General features: G+C 32.4%; 1 protein-coding gene across 18 annotated transcripts in view; it reads right to left on the minus strand.

Moving 5' to 3' along the window:
* The window catches only part of Ppip5k2 (diphosphoinositol pentakisphosphate kinase 2), a 66768-nt gene that overhangs the window by 36048 nt on the left and 9109 nt on the right, over positions 1 to 21611 (minus strand). For 13 of the 18 annotated variants that reach the window (XM_070030985.1, XM_070030980.1, XM_070030986.1 and 10 more), the window contains 15 exons: positions 19683 to 19878; positions 17003 to 17093; positions 14341 to 14426; positions 11416 to 11570; positions 9326 to 9427; positions 7375 to 7536; positions 5881 to 6002; positions 4768 to 4869; positions 3627 to 3713; positions 2800 to 2875; positions 2606 to 2715; positions 1851 to 1936; positions 1368 to 1493; positions 1106 to 1227; positions 720 to 902 (listed from right to left, as the gene is read on the minus strand). In XM_070030985.1, coding sequence (XP_069887086.1) covers positions 720 to 902; positions 1106 to 1227; positions 1368 to 1493; positions 1851 to 1936; positions 2606 to 2715; positions 2800 to 2875; positions 3627 to 3713; positions 4768 to 4869; positions 5881 to 6002; positions 7375 to 7536; positions 9326 to 9427; positions 11416 to 11570; positions 14341 to 14426; positions 17003 to 17093; positions 19683 to 19878 — 1806 coding nt within the window. The remainder of the gene's footprint in view (positions 1 to 719; positions 903 to 1105; positions 1228 to 1367; positions 1494 to 1850; positions 1937 to 2605; positions 2716 to 2799; positions 2876 to 3626; positions 3714 to 4767; positions 4870 to 5880; positions 6003 to 7374; positions 7537 to 9325; positions 9428 to 11415; positions 11571 to 14340; positions 14427 to 17002; positions 17094 to 19682; positions 19879 to 21611) is intronic. The other 5 variants (XM_070030984.1, XM_070030990.1, XM_070030995.1 and 2 more) reach the window with 1 other exon arrangement.

The following is a 21611-nucleotide window of genomic DNA, read 5'->3' on the forward strand; positions in this document are numbered from 1 at the left end:
ACATACCTTCATCCAACTATCCCTCTCTATGCTGCTTCCCAAACCAACCTCAACAATCTTAATTGTTCCACTTTTACATCTGTATGTAAAGTATTTTAACTACCTCCCATTAGTACTAGTATTTCTCTACCTGGTGATTACATCTTTAACTTGCTTTCCTTATGGTGCAATATGTGTGTATGTGCTTGTGTTTGTGTGTTGTGTGTGTGTGCTGGTCCTGGAACTTGAACTCAGGGCTTAGGTGCTATCCTTGAACTTTTTTTTTTTTTTGGGTCCAGTCGTGGGGCCTGAACTCTGGGCCTGGGTGCTGTCCCTCAGCTCTTCAGCTCAAGGCTAGCGCTCCACTTGAGCCACAGCGCCACTTCCGGCTTTTTTCTTTTTTGCTTATGTGGTGCTGAGGAATTGAACCCAGGGCCTCATGCATGCAAGGCAAACGCTCTACCACTGAGCCACCTTCCCAGCCCTCCTTGAGCTTTTTTACTAAGGCTCTTGCTCTACCATCTGAGCCACAGCTCCACTTCTGTCTTTTCTGGTGGTTAACTGGAGCTAAGGTCTCACAGACTTTCCTGCCTGGGCTAGCTTTGAACCATAATCCTCAGTTCTCAGCCTCTTGAGTAGCTAAGATTACAGGCATGAGCCACTGGTGCCTGTCTTCTATTTTCTTATGTCCTTTTCTCCATGAATTATTGCCTAATATAAATGAGTTTGCTAAGACCTACCTTTTCATAATCTTCAGCAGTAAAATCTCTGTCTTTCTGAAGAATTTCATGAAGTCTTGCTTTCACACGTTGCTGACAACTGCTCAGAGAATCACTATCACTGTCTAAGAGACCATTCATGTTTGCACTTTTCACCATCTGAACAAGAATGGGTGTAAGCTCTCCTTCTAGAGCCAATAACCCCTAAACACATGAAATAAAATCAACAATTTACAAATATGCAAAATAACGTAATATATAGTTAATAATACAATAGTTCGTCATTGCTAATTGATGGCTTTAGTGGGAAGTTCAAAATTTGAAGTTTTTCATATTTTGCTAAGGCAAAAATGTTTAAAAATACTTGATGAAAATGCTAGTAATTTTAAAACTATTTTTTCATATACCTTTGCAAAAGCAGCTGCAGTCATCTGGACTCGTCCTTCATCAGAAGCATATATTTTGAGGTCATGTCGGTAGGTGCTATGTAATCGAAGTAAACCGCAACCAGGAAATCCTGCATAATCTCCTGGAAATAAATCCTCAAATCACTTAAGCTATATTTTTATTTCACTGTATTTCTACATGTGCTTAACAGTATCACAAAATAAACCAGGATTTGAAAATAAAATATGTTTTTCATTACATTCAAGAAATTTCAAGACTTACCTTGCCCTCCAGGATACATACACCTAAAAGCTCTTCCAAGTTCTTCAGCCTGGACCCTGCCGGCAGGGGTTAATTCTCCTCCCCATTTTAGAACCAAAAGTAAGGATGGTTGTTCTCTTCGACTATCTAAAATACATGAGCAAATAACACAAATGTTAAGTTCATTGACAAACATGTATTTGTCAGTATAAATCTTTTTTACTGTGTTCTCTTCTGCAGTTAAATTTGGACCATGTATAAATTATTATATTTTCTAAATGTACCTACTTTGTGGGATATTGCTTCCATTAAAAATGACTTTTGCTGTACCTGTGAAAATATTACTTAATTTTAAAAACTCAAATGTGGAAAGGCTCCCAGTTTTTTCAGAGAATTATTTTTTCCCTTCTTAGTGATTTGGCCAGCATTCAAAAGAAATCAACAATGTATATATAGAAAGTTTAACTAAATATATAAAATTTAGTAGACATTAAAATGACAAACCTTCCTCTTCACTAGATGTTTTAGGACAACCATGAGGGAGATATGTTAATTGGACCTTACGATTTATTCCAGAAAAATGGCCATACCTGAAAAATAAAATGGCAAGCCAAATGAATAGGATTCATAAAGTGCTGATGAATAATATGAAGATTAGTATTAACATTAGTATTAAGGAAAACTAAAATGGAGAACATCGAGAAATACTAATTCTATACTGCCTTTTTTTGTTACTGCCTTAGTAAACTCTTCAAATTTTCTTAGAAAATTTGTACCACAGCAGTCATTCTAACCTATTGAAAATAAAATGTAAAAAACTGTTTTGACAAAAGTTAGACAATTCTGAAGTAAAACAGAATGGACACATGCAAAAATATAAAAGTGTTTACCTTTAGTAAGAAAGAGCCTAAGATTATTACTAACATGTAGAGTTTATTTCCAGAATTGATGGCTTAAAATATAGTTTGAAACATTTTTAAATTTAAACAGCACTGAATCTGGGGTTAATATTGCAATGTGAAATTCATTCTAAGTAGTATTTCATAGAATATCAAAATATGATGTTTCTTCTTTTAATCTTTCCATTAAAATGAAATTCATTGATATAAAAACCTATTTTATCACATTATATTTTTATGTATTCCTTTTCAACTGTTATGATCAAGAAGAAAACAAAAATGTTTAAGCTGTAGAAAACTAATATGGAAAAAGAACTGTAAGTAGTTATCAAAATTAAGACTTTCAAAAAAAATACTCACATTTCTAAAACAGTCTTAAGTTGTTCAAGTTTTGGTTTATTTTCTTCAATTTCAGAATCATTATTCTGTCCCAGCTCCATTAGAAGTTGTCGTGCAATATCCAGCACTTCCTTTAAAATAAATTAACAAAAGATTTAAATTTTTATTTAAATTTACTGAAAACTTTAAAAGAATATAAAAGTAAACAGACTTGCCTGTAATTGTTTTGGCTTCTTGAGTTTTAACTTCCCTGATTTATATCCATTACACTTTTCAAAGAGATCAAAAAATCTTGTGAAAAATATAGAGCACTGTTAGTTATTTGTTACATACATATATATATATAGATAGCTAGATATAAAAATATATAAATTCACATATATAAATCATATATTCAAAATTTTAATGTGGAAATCAACACAAAAATCTACAGATTTTTAATTATTGTGTTTTCACTTTCACTGTATCTTATTGAAACTTTACTATTTATATTACCTCAGAGACAGGTTCTTGCTGTGTTGCCTAGCTTGACCTCAAATTCTTGGGTTCATATAATCTACCCAAGTACAAATGTTGAGAAAAATAGCATCTCAATACACCAACCTTTTGCTTCTCTACTTTTCTGATAAAACTCAGAACCTTCCTCAACTACATTAATAGGTATGATATTTAAAATTTTTTCTCAAAATGAAAACTGAACAGAAATTAAACAAAAATATACTCTCTGAAGTCAGTGCATAGTTTAGAATTCACTATTTTTCTTCCAAAAGGTTAAAAGGTTAATAGTTTTCAGAATGCAATGCAAGAGAATGTAACTCCCTTAATAAAAGCCTGGTAAGACTAATATTTAGTGATTCTGCCACAATAATATCAGGAATTAGCATCTATATTTTCTTTAAATGAATTTGTATGAATTTAGTGGTTTATCTATCATGGTCAAGAAATACTAGCATTTTTCCATATGAAATACTTATCAAAAAAGCTTAACATATCAAAACATTAAATCTGATTATGAGCATTAACTTATTTTTTTGAACCATACTTTTGATGCCTCACTTCCATTTTCATTTTTTGCTTTGGTGTTCGATCCCCATGACGAATGACAGCTATGACACATCTAAGTTCCATCCTAAAATGAAAGAAAAGTATGCTCTAAATTTTCTGACAAAGATACGTACTCTATAATTCTAGTGTCCAATCAATTACTGAAGACAATCATTTACCATTTTAAGATCTTCCCCATAAAAAACAATATTTATAATAATCCAGTCTCATTTTATGAGATCGAATCCTGAAAAGGATTTAAGCAGCCAGAGGAAGGGGAAGATATTAAGATATATAATATAATACTTTCTCTTCCTAGAGATGACAGTGTTAACCCTGGGATAAAAGAGAATATACTCTGATCGTTGAACTCTATTAAATATTCATATTGTTCCAGTAAGAGTATTATAGGCTGAAATTTCATTAAATCAAACCTAACAGCTTTACTCGATGGTTGTTATATATTTGTTCTATCTTTCTCATGTGAAGAGTAAGTACTTCAATAATTCAAATTACTGGAAGGTAAGTGTTTTAGAAGCATGCAAAGGTTAAGAAATATAATGTAGCATTTGACAAAGGGTAAACCACTGTATACAATCCTTAGGGATTATTACAATTATGTAAAAGAAATAACATGAAATATATTTGGAAAAAGCTGGTTTGAATAAACTTCCCAATCAGTACTTACAAGAATGTTTAACATGATACCATACATCTCTAAGCAGTGAATATGTAGCATTCATTCAACACATCTGACTTTCAAAGAGCTTAACAGTGTTATGAAACACTGATAATATTGGTTTAATTAACTTACTTCAAGATGTAACTTGAGAGCCAAAGTTATAAGACTACTGGGAACCTTTGTACTGATTGTTATCTATACTGTTATATGGCTGATTAGGTGGTTCTATGAATAGTTAATTAATCACGTTTTAAGATTTTATTTAAAATATTATATGACTTTCAGCTTACTGGACCCTGGTAAAAGCACATAATTTCTTTCTCCATCATCAAACTAAATTGTATGAAAACATAAATAGTAAATTGTCTAATAATCATTCCAAAATTTATTTTTTATTATAATAACATAAACCAATTAAATCTTAAGGAAGTTCTGAATAAGAATAGTTCAAACTTACATAGTTCCAGATGTAGTTGGTACAATTGGAATGTCTTCAGCTTCTAAGGGTATTGACCAAGGAATATGAAATTGTGGAGCAAGCTCTCTCATTACAATATTCCTTTAAAACCAAAGAAATATATTATTAATTCACTTACCTAAGTAGTAAAAATAGCACAAATTTGGGATTTGTTTACTTCAGTTTTGAAATAGAAATCAATACCGTGTTTAAATAAATCATGATAATTATATAGTTTGTAATTAGATATATCCTCAAATCCAAGATTGTCTTTTTTATGAAACCCTCCCAATCCACTATGGTGCGAAGGACTGAATGAGGCTTGTGAATGCTGAATACTCTACCATTGAGCCACATCATACCTTCTATAAAACTATTTTAGGTACCATATTTATTTTTAATAAATTACTACTATACTGTATTAATATAGGCATAACAATGAAGGGATTTTCAAGTAACTGCATCTTCTGATTGTGTTCAAATTATAACATTTACTAATAGTAAAATTCTCCCCTCAATTTTATTTTAAGGATAAGTTCACAAATTGGAAATATTCTATAAAAGGTGACTACTAAAGTGTTCATTTTCCTACTATTCTGTCACATACCTTTGCAATGTATTTAAAATGTTCCTGAATCAAGATATAAAGAAAACAGACCTATTGTCTTTGACCAAAAATATAAAATAATAATTCCTTTTACATTAACTTGATGTTATAATACTATTTTCAAGTAAATATATATCTAGGAAGAATTATCATCCAAAACAATCCTGAATTCTATTTTACTTAGGTTACTTATTTCACAAATGTTAGTTTAGTACCAGTAAATAAGACAATGAAACATTTCATTTATAATTATATAGGAAAAACTGATGAAAGTTTTGACTAAAAATCACCATGTTATAGCATTATAATTCTGAATTTAAAACTTTATTTAGGCGTTCATCTATAGTGATCATATCGTATCTAGCCTTGATAATCTGAAGTTTAATTCGGGATCTGACTGTCTTTGGAAGTCTCATTTTTATGAACACTGATAGTTACTCAAGAAAAGTTAAAAATTAGTGTTTTAATGAAATGTAAAAAGAAAAAGGAATGTAATAAATTCTTACCCAAGTATTTTTGCACAATCATCATAATACTTCATGGAATTTTTCACAAAACTGAATCCATTGACATCACAGACATAGGACTGTCCATTGGCCCGTAACAAATCAAAGCCACAAACTGTTTGCTATTTAAAATAAGTTATAAACTTTAAGGTTTCGTTTAAATTATTATGATTCACCCTCCTAGTCTTATTGGACTATATCATATTTTATAACTGCCTAAAAACAGTATTTTTCAATCAACTTCAGATAGCAAAAAGTTACATATTTGTAGTCTGCATAAACCAAGGTACATTGTGAATTCCATATAACTATCTCAGTTTCTTATCATGAAGTTAATATAGAAGAAGGGATTAGAGAGTAAAAAGAAAAAAAAAGTAGCTGAAGTTCTGTAGTTATTTTAAACCTTAATAACCACATATTTGTGAGGACCTGAAATAAATGTGTTTTAATTGAAAGATAAAATACATTGAGAGGTATACATTTCCTGCTCAGGTTGTAAGAACATTCTTATCTTTCATATTTTATCCTCATACCATCACATATTGGTATAATGTGATTTTGAGCTTTTAGAATCTGAATTTTTAAAAAGTAAGATACAGAAATCTATTAAAATGTATTTACAGACTAACATTTCTTCCATAAAGGAGACTTCAAATTATTATTAACCTGTAAAATGTTTTTAAAGTTTAATGACCAGTAATATATATTAATTAAAAAGTTATTTTGTGCCTGTTCTGGGGATTGAACTTTTTTATTCAAGGCTAATGTTCTACCACTTGAGCCTCAAGCTCTACTTTCAGCTTTTTGGGGTTAACTGAATAAGTCTCATGGTCTTTCCTGCCTGGGCTGGCTTCAAATCATGTTCCTCAGATCTCATTCTCCTAAATAGCTAGAATTATGGGCATTAGCCACCAGTGCTTGGCTTGCTATAATATAAACTTAAAAGAGCAAAATTTATCTGTCATTTAATGCAAATTGCAGTACTTCTACTTAATTATTAGTATTATGATAAAAAGTTAGTAAAATAAAGATTAATTGAGATAGTCAAATATTACAATTTAAAAGTTTTCCTTAAAAGTATATTACACTGCTTTCATATTTTATAATATTTTAAACATTTTTTATCACATATCAGGTCAATGGATTGCTTATTACAATATTTTAAATCATTCTATGAAAGCAATACAATCGGTTTCTTATAGTAAGTTAGGCAGTCTTAAATATTGGTTCACTGAGTTATTCTGTAATTGTACTTTCTGAATAGATTTAAATATGTTCATTTTCTATTTTATACAGATAATAAAGTAATACAAAAAATATGTATTCATATAATAGAACCACTTGAAAAGTATATGAACAGTTCAGAAGTGTGAATTACTTTCTCAGCTTGTTTATCTAATTATCTAATTATATAAGTCCAAATAATGTATCTTACTCAAAAAAGAAGATTCAAATTCTATTACAAGGGCCCCTATGGCTTATACAACATCTTACCTTAAAAGCAAGACAGACTTTCCAAGCGATTAATTTCTCTCGTGCATTGAGAATCACAGGGTATCGTACTTCCTTTCCCTCACTATCTCGTTCTACCTTGCCATCAAGTGCTGGAGATTTTCGAGCTTCAGCATGAGCATAATCTGGACCCACTGTATAAACCTTTCATAAATGTTAAATATATATAATATACATTACTGGTTAAATACATAATCAGCAGGCAATACATTCAAAAGAAATCAATAAAAGGTAGTATAATCTGGGTATATAGTTTTATTTTACAAAGGAAAAGTTTCAATGCATTGGAAAAGGTTACATTGTAAAAGGTAAAGTGAGGCTTCATCTTAAAATTGTTTACATTTAACAAAGAAAGAAAAATAACTTGTATCTTACAATTTTTACCTAAGCAGGGCTTACAGCACAATTCTGCCACTTGGACAACTAAGATTACAAATCTTCCTGGCTAAATTAACATTTCGTTAAGGTCTCACTAACTTTTTGCCCAGGATAGCTGTAAATGAAACCATCCTAAACTTTGCTTTCTAAAATGCCAGGTAAAGCATTCTAAACAGAGGTAATGAGTACAAAGGACAGAGGTATAAAATACCATGATATATTCATGTGCGGAAAGATTATTTATTGTATATCACACTGTAAAAAAAAATCAGATTTGTAAGGCAGAAGACTTAATTATCTTGTATGCTAGTCTTATGTCTTTTTTTTTTTCTGTCAGTTGTGGGGTTTGAACACTGGGCCTCGGGGCTATCCCTCAGCTCTTCAGCTCAAGGATAGCATTCTATCACTTGAGCCACAGTGCCACTTGAAGTTTTCTGGTGGTTTATTGGAAATAAGATTCTCATGGACTTTCCGGTCCCAGCTGGTTTTGAACAGCGACCTTCAGATCTCAGCCTTCTGAGCTATGATTACAGATGTGAGCCACCGGTGCCCAGCACTTATAACTGTTGATATTCTCCTGTAGTTGGTGGGATTCATCAGATGATTTTTTAAGGATAGGTTCCTGATGGCATTTATACATTTGAAACAAAGTTTGATGAGAGAAATACTGCCTGACAGTAGAGCTATTAAACTCTTATCACTAACTCAAATCACGAGCAATATTTTATATTTCATTACACTGTCACAGATTTCAAAGTATTATTTACATTAGTCATTGTCTGGAAATTAATAACTACTAGAATCCTTATCCCTAATATTTAATTATTAATGACACTTTAATGAATTATATATAAATTGCTACATTAAAAGTTTCATTTAAAATGTTTTAATAGCTATATTCTAATAAAATCATTTTGGTTGCAATTCTGGGTGTTTTACCATATAAGAACACTATTCTTAAAAAAGAATCCATCAACTTCCAACTGCCAAAGCTGTCCCTGGATCAAAAAATCAGGTTAAAATCCTTAAGTACACAAGAGACACAGAATAGAAATGTGATATGGCTAAATGGTTATCCTTTATTGGCAAACTCAAAATTCAAAATTAAAATCTACATGGTATCCATGTTAGATGGCTTGAGTTATGAACTTTTCACTTTACTTGAGATGCATTCAGTTGAAGTCATAACTTAAATTTTGAGTTTTAATTTTTCCATGAGCCCGTGACAGATGGTAAGACTCTCACAACGCCAGTCACTGGCACAGCAGCAACACGATAATGGGCTTTTGTAAAATATTCACTATCTACAGTATACCATGCTAGTATGCTATACTTTTCAGGTTGGGTTTATTAAATGCATTTTCATGTTACAGTATTCTTTTCATTTTCTTTCTTTTCCCCTCTCTACCGATTCACTAAGTATTTTTTACTTAGAAAGTTTATCAAGACATAATGTCATCCACAGGCCAAGGATCAACAATACCTGAATTCACTACATCTTAACATCATCCCACCTTAAGTACAGAATTTTAAAATATACTGTTATCAATCCTACCTTAACATCTGTACCATCTGTAGGCATAAACTCTTCATATATATATGAGCCAGTTTTTCGTACATTGCTTTCTGGGGAATATACACTACTTCTACTGCCAATCTGGAAATAAAAGATGCCCATCAATATAAAATTAATTTTAAATTATTTTAATAATATAATGTCTGTTTACTAGATATTCCATCTTACAGTTTTAAACCTTTTAAAATATATGAATATTCAACAATGCTTATTATGTGTTGGACACCATGTTTTTCCCTGCAGTATCTGTAATTTATAGGTAAGTTAAAAAGCATAAAAATTTGAGTAACACTAAGAATTGTTTCTAGAATTCCTTTATGTTGTCACATGTAACTCAGCTATGCTCAATTTTACTAAAACTGCCACTGTATAACTAAGTCAGAATTTATCCATTCACCTATTCGTGCATATTTAGATTGTTTTCTAATCTTTGAGTATTACAACAATGTTGCTTTAAACATTTTTATAAGTGTTACCATGTGGCATATGTGCAAATGTGTCTATAAGGAATTCTTAATGGGCTCATTTAAAAATTACACATATATTGGGGAAGTTTTTAAGAAAATGCTTTAACAATTTAGTTTCTCTGGCAATACATAATGGACTTATGGCTGTTCTACATTGCCTGTACTTGTTAGAATGTAGTATTTGACACTATAGTAAAAATAGTATTTCATTGTGTGTGTGTGTGTGTGTGTGTGTGTGTGTGTGTGTGTGTGTGTGTGTGTCAGTCGTGGGGCTTGAACTCTGGGCCTGGGTGCTGTCCCTCAGCTCTTCAGCTTAAGGCTAGTGCTCTACCACTTGAGCCACAGGGCCACTTCCGGTTTTCCAGTGGTTTTATTGGAAATAAGAGTCTCACGGAAGCCGGGCGCTGGTGGCTCACGCCTGTAATCCTAGCTACTCAGGAGGCTGAGATCTGAGGATCGCGGTTCAAAGCCAGCTCCGGCAGGAGAGACCATGAGACTCCTATCTCCAATAAACCACCAGAAAACCGGAAGGGGCGCTGTAGCTCAAGTGGTAGAGCACTTGCCTTGAGCTGAAAAGCTGAAGGACAGCGCCCAGGCCCAGAGTTCAAGCCCCACGGCCGACCAAAAAAAAAAAAAAAGAGTCTCACGGACTTTCCTGCCCGGGCTGGCTTTGAACCGTGATCCCCAGATCTCAGCCTCCTGGGTAGCTGGGGCATTACAGGTGTGAGCCACGGAAGCCTGGCTCTTTCACTGTGTTCTTAATTTGCATTTCGGATTATTTACAAATTTACTTTTAATTCTGATGTTCTGCTAAACTATGTTACTAAAAGACTATTTTTGACAATGATATTTGGGCTAAAGCTTCTCAACTACCTCATTAAAAAAAAAATCTCTGTAAATCCATAAAGCATTAAAATGTAGTATTTCAGATGATGTGTGCAACTATTTATTATGGATGCAATTAAGCATATAAAAGTTATTAGTACAACTTTTGTGTGTGCCAGTCCTGGGGCTTGAACACAGTGCCTGGTCCCTGTCCCCAAGCTTCTATACTCAAGGCCAGCATTTTCCCACCAAGCTACAACTCCACTTAAGGAGGCTTTTTTTTTTTTTTTGGTAGGTAATTGGAGATAAAAGTCTCTCAGACTTTTCTGCCCAGACTGGCTTCGAACCACAATATTCAGATCTCAACCACGATACTCTGATCTCAGACTCCTGTGTAAATAGGATATAGGAATGAGCCACCAGTGCCTGAGGTTCAGTAGCACTTTTTTATAAACTATTTTTGTGGACCATATTTCAAAAACACTGTGTATTTTGAACTGAATTTTTAGTCTGACAGAAACACAAATAGGAGGTAGAGGAAAAAAAAAAAACCAAGGAACTCTCTTGGGATTTAAAGGAAGGAATTTTCCTACAAACTATTAAATAGCTACAATGATGCTTTCTTTTTTGAACAGAATTATCATTTTGGGGAATTTATCTCCAAATGATATATTTCTGAGAGTTTAATATGTAACTATAAGTAAATGCTTACTTAGTGTCAATATAATTTCTATAACAATGAAGAATATTATTCATACAAAGGTTACAAAAGTTTACCTTCCTAAAGAGTCTTTGACTTCCACCTCCAGCAGATGTGGGATAATAAATGTAAACATTGTGATCTTCTGCACTGACTGGCTTTTCTACAAATGGCTTTTGGAAAACTTCCCCATTTACTTCTACATGATCTTCCCCTTCAATCAGATTGCATTCTATAAGTCAAATTCAAAAGCAAGAAAAAAAAAACACGCTGTGTTATAACATCTAAATAGCATTTTTTTTAAAAAAGAAACAAAAAGCAATAAAATTTATTGTTCTAACTTCCAACAAAGCTCTTTGAGCCCTAGCAACAAAAGTGAATTTAGCTCAGTGGTAGAGTGCTGGCCTGGCATTTATAAAGTCCCAGGTTCAATGCTCAGCACAGAAAGAAAAATAAAGAAAAATTGAATTTCTCTTATTTTAATGACTGCATGCTATAATCATTCATCCCAAGCAGCTTTGGAAAAACTACATATATAAAATCTTAGTGAGTAGGGTCTAGCATAAACATTTTTACAAACCTCCTCTTGTGTACTTGATTTGTAGTCATGGCTAAAATCTTTGATATCCATTAAAGACTTTATTACAGCACTACTTGAAAATAAATTCTAATTTTAAAAGATGAATAGTTCATGTTTGTTTTTAAGTTTAATTTAGTTTTCAATGTAGATATCATATTGTGTGGGACACAACAGCTCACTCATTTCTGTAATCCCAGTTATATTGGAGGTAGAGATTTGGAAGATTATAGTTTAAGACCAGGCCAGGGAAATTGTGAGGCCCCAATAAAAAGTTAGGTATGGTGCTTTGCATAAATAAGATTTGTAAACCAAGCAGCCCAGTACACACAAGAGACCCTGTTTAAAGATAAGGAGAAATAACCTTTATTAAAAATATAAAAGCAAGGGCTGGGAAGGTGGCTCAGTGGTAGACTACCTGCCTTGCATGCCTGAGGCCCTGGGTTCGATTCCTCAGCACCACATAAGCAAAAAGAAAAAAGAAGCCGGAAGTGGCACTATGGCTCAAGTGGTAGAGCGCTAGCCTTGAGCTGAAGAGCTGAGGGACAGCACCCAGGCCCAGAGTTCAGGCCCCACGACCCCAAAAAATAAATAAATAAATAAATAAAAGCAAGGGGGCTGGCAGAAGGGGTGTGGTTCAAGAGGGAAGCACCTAACCTAGCAAGCACAGGGCTAGCACCTACCTAGCAAGCACAATCTTCGATATGACCAAACTTCAATATCACCAAAAAAATGAAAAAAACTTTCACTGAATATTGGAGAATTTCTGACTTACTTTTTTCCTTCTGTTTCCCTCCCTCTTTCTTATCTCCTTTCCTCCCTCTCTTCCTTCCTTCTCACACTCTCTCTCTTTTTTTTTCTTTTCTGCAGGTCCTGGGGCTTGAACTCAGGGCCCAGGAAGTGGCTCTCAGCTTTTGTGCACAAGGCTATACTTAATCACTTGAGAGACTATTTCCACTTCAAATTTTTATGGTAGTTATTTGGAGATAAAAGTCTCACGGACTTCTTTGTCCAGGCTGGCTTTAAATTACAATCCTCAGATCTCAGCCTCCCAAGTAGCTAAGATTACAGGTGCAAGCCAAGCCTTCAGTGCCTGGAAAGACTTTTTTTTCTTTTTAACTACGAGAAAATTATGGAGAAAAGTAAACCTGGATAATGTAGGTAGGTAGTTTTTATAAAAACACATGCCAACATTTATGGCAAAAATGGCACAAAAATTATAGTTGTTCCTCAGAATATTATAAACTTGTCATTTCATAGAATCCTGGCATAAAATTCAAAGTTAGATATAAAATCATGCCATTAAGAGAAACTGACAATTGACTGTAGAATGACTATTTCTAGAAATGCAGATAGGCTCACTTAAATCCCAATTATTATATAACATGAAATCATTTAAGTCTGAAAAGTAACTCATACATAAGAGTGATCAATCCAAATAGGAAATTAATTTTTCACCTGTATACAAACGAGAAGTTTCTTAGATTAGATATTATATATAATTCACAAAAGACGGTGCTTTTTATGTATAATAAGTTATTAAATTTCCTAAAATGCCATTACCATAACATGAATCTCTTTTTCTCCTTGGCAGTACTAGGGTTTGAAAATAAAGACCGAAGGCTTGAAGGCAGGCACAATGTCCAGCCACAATTCCAATCTCTTTTGTTTTCATGTTTTGCCTGTGCCAACTTAGGCCATAATCGTCCTACTTATGCTTCTCATATTACTGGGATGACAAACATGTACCACCTCACTCAGCTTTCTTTTGGCTGAAAGGGGTCTCTCCTAGAATGTCTGGTTCAGAATATTAACTCCTTAGTCAAACACCTTGCTCTTCAGTGTAAGTTATTCTGACGAGCTAAAACATGCTAAAGGTAACTAGAAAGAAAGAATAACAGATGCTTTAAAATGATTTCAAAATTCCTATCCTTAGATGTTTAATCATGACATCATTATTATATAGTTTCTAAGTCATAGATGAACCACTTATTTTTCCCTAATCTAAACAAATTTATAAGCATGTAATTTCAAAATTCTTTTTGATTTTTAGAAACACAGACTATAGAAAAGTAGTGCATTTAACTCCTAAATTATTAGTTAGCCTTGCAACTCGCAGAGCTACTTTTTGTTTGGTTTTTGAAACAGAATCACACTGTGTAACCTAGCCTGGCCTACAACTCACTATTTAGGCAAGGCTGTCCTCAACTTCCCAATTTCAAATTCCTTCTGAGTGCTGAAATTACAAGATGTGCCACATACTAGGCTGTGTCACATTGTAAATGAATATAGCACTTATTAGTTTAGATTATTTTTTTAAAAAGCCTATTAAATGGAGTACTACAAATTCCTTCTGGTTAATGTAAGAAGCAAACATGTCAGGAGCAAACATTAAATTGTTTAAAATCTCTTCACTTACTCCTACCTTTGGGATTATTTGGATCACGGTTCAATATTGCATAACGAGGAAGTAAGATACCTTCAGCTTGAAGAATACTGTATACTTCTCTCCTGAAGGAAAAAAAAAATCCTACTTTACTGCTCTATTTCACAATTAATATATTAATGTATTATTATGCAACTATGATCTTACTGTGTTTTTTAACTAAAAAGAATATATCATCAATCTTTTTAAATTTTCAAATAAATATATCATTTTAAAGATTGAAAACAATTCTATAAAAAGACGTATTGAAAGCCAGGCACTGGTGGTTCATGCCTGTAATCCTAGCTACTCAGGGGGCGGAGATCTGAGGATTATGGTTTGAAACCAGCCTGGGCCAGAACGTCTGTGAGACGCTTATCCCCAATTAACTACTCAAAAAAGCCAGAAATGGAGCTGTGGCTCACGCCTGAGTACAGGAAGCGCAGAAACAGCACCCAGGCTCTGAGTTCAAGTCCCAGGACCAGCAAAGAAAAAAAAAAAAAGACTTATTGTAGTTGTATAAACTGCTTTGTTATATGGTAACTCCTTTGTATAACTACTGAAAGATGATTTTTAAAATGAGAAAAAATATTCAGCAAAATTTGTATATAATGCTTTTCTGAAACCTAAGAAACAAAAATGAAAATATATATAAAGAAATCGTAAAAGCTGACAAACTGCAATTACAGATTAGAACCTAACTACTAAAAACCTTAATGACATGAGGAAATGTTCATAGTATGTCAATGTTCACATCTGAAAAATAAGAGTAGGAATGTATTGATTCCTATATGAAAAATACAATATATATGGTAACAGAATTGGATGGCTTTCCTTATGCTTGTACTGAAGCATTTTTAATATGCATATATAATACATGCAAGTGCACATTACTATATAATTCAAAGGAAAAGTGTTTTTCAATTTTAATATTAATAATGTTACTGAGTAAAAAAAATTACAAGTGTACTTGAAGATAAGTAGTGTCATATTATAATAGCTAATGCAGATGAAATTACCAGTAACTACCAAGTGAAACACCAATGATACGAAATAGATGAATGTACACACATTTTACATTATCAACTGGAAAATTATGCTTTTGGCTTACTCAATGAATGCTAAAATTTACAATGAAATGGGTTACTCCAACTATCATTTCCTTAAAAAAAATGTTCCTTATTTTAATCTTGCTACACTAAATTAATTCTAACTAAAACTTAAAAAAATCATAAAATAAATAAAAACATTTAGTTATAAAACTTAGGGCATGCCTCACAAAACAGAACTCCTGTCTACCATCTGTAAGGCCAAGTTCAAAAACTAATACCCCTAAAACAAACAAACAAAAACAAAAGTCTAATTAAATAATTTCATTAGCAGTCACATAATATAAAGATTGTTTCATTTTCCATGATTTGGTTGGATTTGGAAATTAAATGTCTGTTAAGCACTTAAATAAAACAATTTCTCTTAATATAATTTTTCACTTAATATAATTTTTTCCAAGTTTTTCCATTTCCTAACAAATGGGGCAATGTCATTCTTTCTGATGGAGGCATAGAATTCCATTGTGTATATATACCACATTTTCTTGATCCATTCATCTACTGAGGGGCATCTGGGTTGGTTCCATATCTTAGCTATGGTAAATAATGCTGCAATAAACATAGTTGTGCTGGTAGCTTTAGTGTGGTCTTGTTTGTAAACATTTGGGTAAATGCCCAAAAGTGGGATTGCGAGTTCTATGGGAAGTCTTTTGAGGAACCTCCATACTGCTTTCCAAAGTGGTTGAACAAGTTTACATTCCCACCAACAATGAAGTAAGGTTCCTTTCTGTCCACATCCCCTCCAGCATCTGTTGTTGTTAGAGTTCTTGATTTTTGCCATTCTAACTGGAGTGAGGTGAGTAAGCCAGGCCCAAAGAAACATAAGTCTCATGGTTTCCCTTATTTGTAATATCTAGTATATGTATGAGTCAAGCGGAAAAGGTCAGATAATGTGATGTCAGGAAAATGAACCCTTAGATGTGTATTTTAATGTTTTTTTCTTTCATGCATGTGTTTCTAACGCATTTATAAGATTATCTCTTTGTTGCTTTGTATATCCCTCCCCCACAGTATAACCCCTGCTTTCACTATATTTGATGTCAGTATAACTTGTGGAGGAGATGGGGAAAAACCAGTTGTTTAAGGATACAGGTGGACCTGTTGCAACAATGAGAAGTACAAGTTGTCATGTCCAAAACTAGCTTTACAACGTCGGTGCGGGGGGGGGGGGGGGGGGGGGGGGGGGGGGGATTGGGATTGGGGGGAGGGGGGAGGCTGGGAAGGGATGTGAAGGGTAAACAAAGGAGGAGGCTGCAATGCTTGGTAAGAAATGTATGCATTATCCTGCCCACGTAATTGTAACTCCTCTGTACAGTATGTTCACAAATAAAATAAAATTAAATTTAAAAAAAAAACAAAAAAAACAATTTCTCTGATTCTCAAGTTCCCTTATCTATGAATTTAGTTAACAAATACCTATTTCTGAGTACTTTTTAAGTATGCAATGAATTAACACACTATATGTGGAAACATCTGATGCCACATCATTCTATAGTAGGCACTAAATAAATGTTAATTTTCCTTTCCTTAATTCAGCCAACTTCACCACTCACCTATCTTGTATGAGATACTGCATATTCAAGTCATTGATTACAAATGGATTCCTGAGTTTTGCATAGGCAACTGCTTTGTCCAGTGGAAATCCTAAGAACACATATTATTAACATATTCTGTACAATCTCAAAGTAAGTTGACATCTAAACACTTAACTTGATGCTACCTTTCATAAAAGAATAATTTCATCATGTACATTTCTACCTTCAATAAAAGGTATGAAATAATATAGACTTTGAACTTATACTATTAAATCTCTCTTTTCCTAGTTAGGTTATTAATAAAGCATACCAAGTCAGTGGTTATATTACCAAATTATGGCATTGATATCTTAGTCAATGTCTGACTATTCAAGTCATTTGTTGAATGTAAAATTACCACACCTATAAAGAGAAAGCTAGACATAAATAACAGTAGTGTATCAAAACCACTTGGGTGATTTTTAAAACAATTCCTTATCACTTGAAATTTTGATGTTTAGGCATACAAAGCAGCTAATACTCAAAAAATTCATCTACATTTTAAAACAGAAGCAGAAGCAAAAATGAATTAATACAACATATATAATAGAAATGTGTGAGCAGCATGCCATGCTAGGACCAATATTAAGATTTTGAAAATCAATTTACAAAAATTCTAGATTTTAGTAAAATTACCAATTACAATGAAAATGAATAAAATATAGTAAGAAGCCTAAAATAACTTTAATAGTTAGGTTTTACTCCCTATACTAATTTTATCCATTAATATATATTACTAAAGGGAGGTATACCACAGCAGTTAAAAGCATGAGTGTTCAAATCCTGCTTGCATCTTTTACTAGCAATGAAACCTTATGCAAATATATCTGTCATCTCTAAACCTATATTCTCAGCTCTAAATGACCATTATATCAGTCTTATCTAGTAGGATTGATAAGAAATCAAGTAACAAAGTACATATTAAACACAGCATAGTATAGCTGGCAAATTAAGTGCTAAAAATGAAATGTTTTTACTTTTTAAAATGACAATATTTTAATAATTACCTATCCTATCAATAGAAATGATAAAATATCAGCAAGCATGCCAGGTGCTAGAGGTTCACCTGTGTAAGCCTAGCTACTCAGAAGACTGAGAGCTGGAGGATCATAATTTGAGGACAAATAGAACAGTCTGTGACATTCCCTGTCCAACTGACCAACAAAATGTCAGATTGGAGGCATGGTTCCAGGGCTGGAAGGTCAGACAAGAGCAAGTTAGCTGAGCAAGAGCATGAGGCTGAGTTCAAAAACCACAATAAGCATAGGAAAAAAAATAAGCGAGCACACACCACTTTACTATTTAACTACTGAACATTAAGTCTGTGAAGATATTGTATTTCTGCAATGAAAGAAAAGTGAACAGAATATTAAAATATACTAAAGCTATACTAAAATAAAAAGGTATGTTCTGTTAAACATGACTTATTCATACTTATCCTGAGGGTAATTCCTGATTGCCTATTTAAAAATTAAATACAGATACCATATACCAGAATCAGTTTCAAGTCTTTAGACTCAGAATTCATCGCTTGTAAAGATGTCTCAATATTTCTGACTTGAAACCTCATACTAGAATTCAGCAAATAGAAAACACCTATAATCAGCTCGCTGCTTTTGTTGTTAAAAAGGATAACTTTTTTCTTACCAAGAAACAGTATGTGGGCCATGTCCTCAGACACAGCACCTAGGTTTTAGAGGTAAATAACTATCATAGGAAATATCATGTGATGCTACAGGAAAAACACATCCCCAGGGATTAATAAATTTGGAAGTTTCTTGAAATAAGGAACCTCTATCAGCAACAACAGAGTTATGCATCTCTAAGAATAATGAAAATCAACTTACTAGAGGTGAATGCAAAGTCTCCAGACTTTCCCACATGCTGAAGTATAAGTACAACTTTAACCTAGTTCAGTACTGCTTATTTTGTAAGTAGTAATGATGAAAGGTGACATGATCAAGATGTACTCATGAACTGACATGATGAATTAAAACCCCTTTGGTTCAATTACTTAATAAGAGAACATTAAAAAAATGTTCAAAAAATAAAAATGAATATATTTCATATTGAGTACATCTTTTAAATTACTGCTTACTGGGAAATTCATTCACCACGTTTATTATACATTTTGATATATATTTAGCAATAATTTTGATTATAGGATTTTAACATAAAGCAATGTTTAAACTTAACTGGTATTTTTTAATTTAAAAAACAGTATGTAAGACTTAAAGAAAGAACGATTGCTTTCAATATGATACTAATGTAGGGCTTGACATATTCGTTGATTCAAATAAAGATATATTTGAAGAACTGATCACACTCTAATTTTTAACATTGAAAACGAAATTATTCTAAGCATTTGGATATTAAAAATGCTATAGTATATCTAAATGATTATTATGCCATATAAAACTCAAATTAATTGAAGAGTGATGTAGAAGGAAAAAATCCTCTTGATATAACAATAAAAAAAATATATACCACACTAAATCAAAAAAAAATACACAGGAAAAAGAAAGAATGCAAAGAAGTATGTCAAAATGTTGATATCACTTTCCTATAAGTTAGAACAATTTTAATTTTCAGCCTTATTCAATACTCTATAATATGTATTATTTTTATACTCAGAATAAAGGGTTTCCTGTTTTAATACCTTTAGAGTGAAAAGAAATAAGACAATCACATAGAGGCCAATTTTCCACTGGTTCATTCAAAATAACTTCTTCTTCAAATACTACTACTGTGATATATTTAAATAAGGAGATCCGTTCCAGAATTTCTTTCATTGGTTTGGATTTGGATTTCTTTGCCATGGAACATATTCCAACCACAATCTGCCTTTCTGGTGGCTAAAAGATAAAAACAACAACCGCAAATCAGGTGACTTAACACGAACTCTGAAACATAACTACTTTCTTTTTAGGAGGTGAGGCCTTCAATATATTTAGAGTGACATTACCCAACAAAGACACTAACGTATAGCATTGTTATAATAAATACATTTTGAATAGCTTTGTACAAAGGTATGGAAATAAAATTTTAAAATAAAAACTTTCATCACATTTCAACTCTGTTTAATCAAAAACATAAATTCCCCTTTTTCAAATGTTTGTAGCTTTTATTTTCTCTTCTCACAGAAGAAAAGGAAAAATAAGGGCTCAAACCCATCCAATTCAAGTAAATCTACCAATGGAAATTATTAAAGAATTTTGTTGCCTAAAATAAAATGTATTTCCAACTAGAGAGTTACATAACTCTCTAATAACTATTTTTATAAATCTATCTTCAACATTAGCTGGCCATCAGTGACAACATGGAAAGAAATTTTAGAGAAAGCCACTCGGTCAACAGAGATTGTCAATCCCTGACATTCCAGTCTTTATATTCAATATTCCTACTTCATGATATTACTAATCTCAGCAGTATTAGACTAAATCATGGCTTAAAAGGGTAGAGTATATAAATAATAATTTAATGAGTAGCTCAGAGACTCAAAAAATTACTCAAGATTCACTCTTCAATTTTTGCATGACTCTTGGGTCTACCACAATTACACTGCCTATTCCAACTCATGAATGTTAAAGAGTCCAAATCAAACACTGGACTTCATTATCTATTACACAGGTTATAAACTGTAACCTTTGGATCTGCTATCTTCATCTCCTTTGAATATCCATTTTTATGTTCTCTTACTCTCTTATTTCCTGTATAAAAAACCTATGGTTGATTTTCCTATAGGTGTTCATACTGTTCAGAACTCCAAAGAAAAAGAGTAAGACTAGTAGAGACTGAGTCAGTAGTGCTTTCAAGCTTAAGTAAATCAAAGAAGATGAAGAGAAATTTGGGTGGTAAGGATAAGGTTTGAAGTTTATTATTTTTCATAGGTAGTGGGTAGGGATGTGCTCTGAACTGAAGGTTTTAAAAGACTATTTTGAGTTAATTTATATATTACTTAAGTTTGTGTTTGTATTTGATATGTATATAACTTCATTGTGAATGAAGATGATATTATGGAAAACCATTTAAGGAGTTATCTAATAATTAGTTTTGTTTTAGCTTTACTTTTCCCAACTATGACAGGTTTACCTTTTAAATTTTTGTTACAATTTGAAATATAAGAAAGATAAACATGTATTAAGTCTGTATTTTAAATCAGTTCTCAGAATGAAATAATCTTGGCTTATATAAAAAAATTGGGTAATGAATACTAGATACAACCAGATATAACTAGCTTTAGAGAGATAGGTAGATAACTATCCATCTGCAATCTATCTCCAGTTATATAAATATATATAGTCATATGTCTATATCAATATAACTGATATAACTAGAAAAATGAACATTCCAGATATGTGTCATTCCTAAGACACAGTACAGATTGTTTTCCCAATATTAATATATCAGAGAGAAAAAAAAAACACTTTTAACACATACTCAGTTTTTAGACTTCTGAGCAGTTAATAGAGAATCTTAGATCATTAGCATTTGTACAGATAACATGTTATGTGCTTAACAAATTTGGTTGAATAATCATCCTTTACTATCTTTATAGTCATTTCTTTCATGATGTATTTGTTATACA

Source organism: Dipodomys merriami, unplaced genomic scaffold (assembly GCF_024711535.1).
Source record: "Dipodomys merriami isolate MVZ:Mamm:240054 unplaced genomic scaffold, mDipMer1.0.p SCAF_20, whole genome shotgun sequence".
Classification (NCBI taxonomy): domain Eukaryota; kingdom Metazoa; phylum Chordata; class Mammalia; order Rodentia; family Heteromyidae; genus Dipodomys; species Dipodomys merriami.